Source organism: Glycine soja, chromosome 11, assembly GCF_004193775.1.
Source record: "Glycine soja cultivar W05 chromosome 11, ASM419377v2, whole genome shotgun sequence".
Lineage (NCBI taxonomy): Eukaryota > Viridiplantae > Streptophyta > Magnoliopsida > Fabales > Fabaceae > Glycine > Glycine soja.
The window spans coordinates 36,577,646-36,583,323 of record NC_041012.1 but is presented as its reverse complement, the minus strand read 5'-3'; the positions used below and the strand labels follow the sequence as shown (position 1 = coordinate 36,583,323).

Here is a 5,678-nt window from a genome sequence, read left to right as displayed (position 1 = left end):
ACACAAATAAGTTGTCCCAATTACAGTCATCCTTTATGTTCAACAACACCATTTCAAGGTGAGAAATACTTGAAGTGGAAAATCTTTGGTAATCTCTTGCAAGTCAAGCTCTTGTACGTGTAGTACTTAAGATATGTTTTTTTTAGAGAAGTACTTAAGATATGTTAAGCTTATTTATATGACTCATTTTGTTATTAATCCTGGATTTACATAGTGTTTGTTATTAATGAATTGTATTCATGATCCAATATTTTACACCCATATATATGAACTTTGGTGCATATAGTATATATAGAAAGTTCTTGAATAGTGGGAGAGATTGAACTATGATCAGATAACAAATTATTTACTCTCATAGACCTCAACAGGCTTAACGGGGACTAGAACAATACTTGGTAAAATGACTAATGTTATCATTTTCTTTTAAAAAATTGCAAACGACTAATGACCCATATTAAAGGCTTATACTACTAATAGAAACATTTTTTTAAGTATTGTTTTTTTGAAGTATTGTTAGTATTTCTACTATTAGACTACCACGATTTTCGATACATCTTAACAAAATAAAATAAATGAATACATCTTGACATAATTCTTCCTGATTTATCACTTTCGTAATAAACAATTTGAAAACAGTACGACCCCCAAAAAATTGTCACCCTAAAATGTAGCATTAGCTTAGCATTATCGTTGGAGGTTATTACAGAGGATAAAGACCCTGTCCTCTTGTTACCACAAGGAAAGAACTAGATACTAATAGGCACTGTCATTTGTCGTCAACCCCTCGTATCTCTCTCCCCACATTATCATCATCATCAATAATCACATTTTCCCATTAACACCACATTAAAATCACACACAAAAAAAGCAATTACAATTACAAATGTCTCGTGCTGCCAACTCACTCCTCTGCGTGCCAAAGTGCACTCAAACACAAACACTCTCTCTCTCTGAGCCTCCAATGGAAAGTAAATAAATTGAACCCACACTCTCCACTCCCACACTCAACGCAACAATTTCTCTTGCAATGACAAACCCAAAAAACCAAACAACACTCTCCATCGTCATCATAGTCTACATTCTCTTCTCACTAGCAACGACGTTGGTGTCGTGTCTGAACCAAGAAGGCTTATACCTCTACCAGCTAAAACTCTCCTTAGACGACCCAGACTCGAAACTCTCCTCATGGAACTCACGAGACGCCACTCCCTGCAACTGGTACGGCGTAACCTGCGACGCCGCAACAAACACCACCGTAACGGAGTTGGACTTGTCCGACACCAACATCGGAGGCCCATTCCTCTCTAACATCTTGTGTCGTCTCCCAAACCTCGTTTCTGTGAACCTGTTCAACAACTCCATCAACGAAACCCTACCTTCAGAAATCTCCCTCTGTAAAAACCTCATCCACCTCGACCTCTCCCAGAATCTTCTCACGGGCCCACTCCCAAACACGCTCCCGCAACTTCTTAATCTCCGCTACCTCGACCTCACCGGCAACAACTTCTCCGGCCCCATCCCTGACTCATTCGGAACATTCCAGAACCTGGAAGTTCTCTCCCTCGTTTCGAATCTTCTAGAAGGCACAATCCCTTCCACCTTAGGTAATGTGAGTACTCTGAAGATGCTGAACTTAAGCTACAACCCTTTTTTCCCCGGTCGGATCCCGCCGGAGATCGGAAACCTAACGAACCTCCAAGTTCTCTGGCTAACGCAATGCAACCTCGTCGGCGTCATTCCAACCTCCCTCGGGAGGTTGGGAAAGCTACAGGATTTGGACCTCGCGCTCAACGACCTCTACGGTTCCATCCCGAGTTCGCTCACCGAGTTAACCAGCCTGAGACAGATCGAGTTGTATAACAACTCGCTCTCCGGGGAGCTTCCGAAGGGAATGGGGAACCTCACTAACTTGAGGCTCATCGATGCTTCCATGAATCACTTGACCGGAAGGATTCCGGAGGAGCTCTGTTCTCTGCCGCTGGAGAGTCTTAACCTTTACGAGAATCGCTTCGAGGGCGAGTTGCCGGCGAGCATTGCTGATTCGCCGAATTTGTATGAATTGAGGCTCTTCGGTAACCGGCTTACCGGAAAGTTACCGGAGAATCTCGGGAGAAACTCGCCGCTCCGGTGGCTTGATGTTTCGAGCAACCAGTTCTGGGGGCCAATTCCGGCGACGCTGTGTGACAAGGGGGCGCTAGAGGAGCTTCTGGTGATTTACAATCTTTTCTCCGGGGAGATTCCGGCGAGCCTCGGCACGTGCCAGAGCTTGACACGTGTGAGGCTCGGTTTTAACAGACTCTCCGGCGAGGTTCCCGCGGGGATCTGGGGGCTGCCGCACGTGTACCTGCTCGAGCTTGTTGATAACTCGTTTTCCGGTTCCATTGCGAGGACCATTGCTGGTGCTGCGAACTTGTCGCTGTTGATTTTGTCCAAGAACAACTTCACGGGAACGATTCCCGATGAGGTTGGGTGGTTGGAGAATCTCGTCGAGTTTTCAGCTAGTGATAATAAATTCACTGGTTCGCTTCCTGATAGTATTGTGAATCTTGGGCAGCTTGGGATTCTTGATTTTCATAAAAATAAGCTCTCTGGGGAGCTTCCGAAAGGGATTCGTTCTTGGAAGAAGCTCAACGATTTGAATCTGGCGAACAATGAGATTGGTGGGAGGATTCCTGATGAGATTGGGGGTTTGTCCGTGCTGAATTTTCTGGACCTTTCTAGAAACCGGTTTTTGGGGAAAGTCCCTCACGGGTTGCAGAATCTGAAGCTGAATCAGCTCAATTTGTCTTATAACCGATTATCCGGTGAATTACCTCCTTTGTTGGCTAAGGATATGTATAGGTCTAGTTTTCTAGGGAATCCTGGGCTGTGTGGGGATTTGAAGGGGTTGTGTGATGGGAGGGGTGAGGAGAAGAGTGTGGGTTATGTTTGGCTGCTTCGAACGATTTTTGTTGTTGCCACTTTGGTTTTCCTTGTTGGTGTGGTTTGGTTTTACTTTAGGTACAAGAATTTCCAGGACTCGAAGAGGGCGATCGATAAGTCGAAATGGACGTTGATGTCGTTTCATAAGCTGGGTTTTAGTGAAGATGAGATTTTGAACTGTCTTGATGAGGATAATGTGATTGGAAGCGGATCGTCCGGGAAGGTCTACAAGGTTGTGCTTAGCAGTGGGGAGGTTGTGGCTGTGAAGAAGATATGGGGAGGGGTTAAGAAGGAGGTGGAGAGTGGGGATGTTGAGAAGGGTGGTAGGGTTCAGGACAATGCTTTTGATGCTGAGGTTGAAACTTTAGGTAAAATCAGGCATAAGAACATTGTTAAGCTGTGGTGTTGCTGTACCACTAGGGATTGCAAGCTCTTGGTTTATGAATATATGCCTAATGGAAGTCTTGGTGATTTGCTTCATAGCAGTAAGGGAGGGTTGTTGGATTGGCCAACAAGGTACAAGATAGCTGTGGATGCTGCAGAAGGCCTCTCTTATCTGCACCATGACTGTGTTCCCGCAATTGTTCATAGAGATGTGAAATCTAACAATATTCTGTTGGACGTGGACTTTGGTGCGAGGGTGGCTGATTTTGGAGTAGCTAAGGCGGTTGAAACCACGCCCAAAGGAGCTAAATCCATGTCCGTCATTGCTGGCTCTTGTGGCTATATTGCACCAGGTTAGTTGACAGAAGTTTCATATTTTTAATTTTCTCCTGTTCATCATGTTCCGATGAGGTTGAGGTACATTTAGTTGGCAATAGTACTTCTGCATTTGTGCTTAACTCATCGTTTATGGCTTTGTGGCGGGTCATTAGAGTAATTTGATTGTTGGTCCATTACTGCTAAAACTAGAAGGGTTTGCATCTTATCCTCCTTAGACCCTACAAATCACGATGGTAGTTTCCTGCATGGGCAACACTTTTTAATGTTTTTGTTGCTTAGTGACAAGTGGTTTGTTCTTGTTGGCATTATAGCTCGTCTTTGTATTAGTAATAGTATTATAGTATAATGCCAACAAGAATATAGATGTAAGATAATACGTGCTCTAGGTAGTTGATACAGGTTGTCTAGCATCTTTTGATTTTCTTTTGCAGTCAAAGCATTTCTGTTTCTTTGGAGCCAAACTAACATGAACCTTTTCTCCTGCAGAATATGCATATACACTTAGAGTGAACGAGAAGAGCGACATATACAGTTTCGGGGTTGTCATACTCGAGTTGGTCACTGGAAAACGCCCCGTGGACCCTGAATTTGGGGAGAAAGACTTGGTTAAGTGGGTGTGCACAACCTTGGACCAGAAAGGCGTGGACCATTTAATTGATCCAAGGCTTGATACTTGTTTCAAAGAAGAGATTTGCAAGGTCTTCAACATTGGACTCATGTGCACTAGTCCTCTTCCTATCCACCGGCCTTCAATGAGAAGAGTGGTGAAGATGTTGCAAGAGGTGGGAACAGAGAACCAAACCAAGTCTGCAAAGAAAGATGGAAAGTTATCCCCTTATTACTATGACGATGCCTCGGATCATGGAAGTGTTGTTTAATGAAAGACTTGCAAGGGTTGGACTATTTGATGATCCTGGAAGGGGGAGTTCGAAGCTTTTCTTTTACTATAAGAGCCAAATTCCCTCCATGTTTTCCGCGCATGCTTTGCTTTACAAAAGTTGACTAAAGAAAAGAGAAATTAGAAAATAGCATTTTTTTGGGGGTTGAAAATAGAGGCTTGAGGAGTTGATGTTTTGCCCTATAAAGTATGTCAATATCAAGAATCTTCCCTACCAACGTTAAATTGATGTTTGCATCACAAAATTGTATTCAGAAATGATATTTCCATCGTTAAAAAGTTTATTTTTTGGAGTAGATTTAATAGAAAGACTTTTAGCTGACGATGGCATGATCCAGGGGAGTTTTAAAATTGCAATATCAATGAGACAATGACTTCCACATTCTGTATTATATTTTTTTTTAATTTTTTGTTTCTAGAAAGGTGTCTTTGAAATTCTATTAAAAGTGATGGATTAATTCTTTGATAGAAATTAATCATTGATAAAATTAGGAGATACTTTATATTCATAACACCGGTTAAAATAAAAGTTGTCCTTGAACCTTAAGAAGAATCTGAAATGGGGATATGAGAAACCACATAAATACAATCCTATAATTAAGGTAGAGGAAAAATTCTGGCCAAGCTATGCTTTCCCCCTTTAACAGCTTCAAAATTCTATAAGCAGCACACTACTGTAATTTCAGTTCACTCATGTTAGGTGACATCCCTAAATTGGGAATCTATAGCCTGGCCATGCTTAAATGCTTATAATTTTCTAGATGTTCCAGCTTAAATGTTTTGACTGTTCTCAGCATGAGAATTTACTTCTCACGGTGCTCAAACAAGTGTGCTGGGTACAGCTATAAAGATCTGAGTCAATGAGGTTGTTAGGCAAGCTTGTCTCTGGGCCCTCTCTTTAAATTCCTTGTTTCGTCCATTTGGGCTCCCTTCTACTTTATTTGTTAATGATTAATGGTGATGGGTATTTATATATCCATTCGGAAAATGACTAATAGAGTCTTTGGGTTAGAGTTCAACTGAACATAACCTACTTTTTAAAAAAAAATAAAATTTACCAGTATTATTACTTCTCTATTTTGTGCATTGAGGTGTGCAAACAGACATTTTGTGCTTGTGAGTGTGTTTGTTTTAC

The 5,678-nt window shown here is 42.0% G+C and overlaps 1 protein-coding gene across 1 annotated transcript; it reads left to right on the top strand.

Moving 5' to 3' along the window:
- The first annotated feature begins 815 nt into the window (after nucleotides 1-815).
- On the top strand, nucleotides 816-4,935 carry LOC114376622 (receptor-like protein kinase HSL1). Its single transcript, XM_028334826.1, has 2 exons — nucleotides 816-3,659; nucleotides 4,132-4,935. The coding sequence occupies exons 1-2, from the start codon at nucleotides 1,028-1,030 to the stop codon at nucleotides 4,521-4,523; spliced, it is 3,024 nt and encodes a 1,007-aa protein (XP_028190627.1). The 5' UTR covers nucleotides 816-1,027; the 3' UTR covers nucleotides 4,524-4,935.
- The last annotated feature ends 743 nt before the right edge of the window (nucleotides 4,936-5,678 follow it).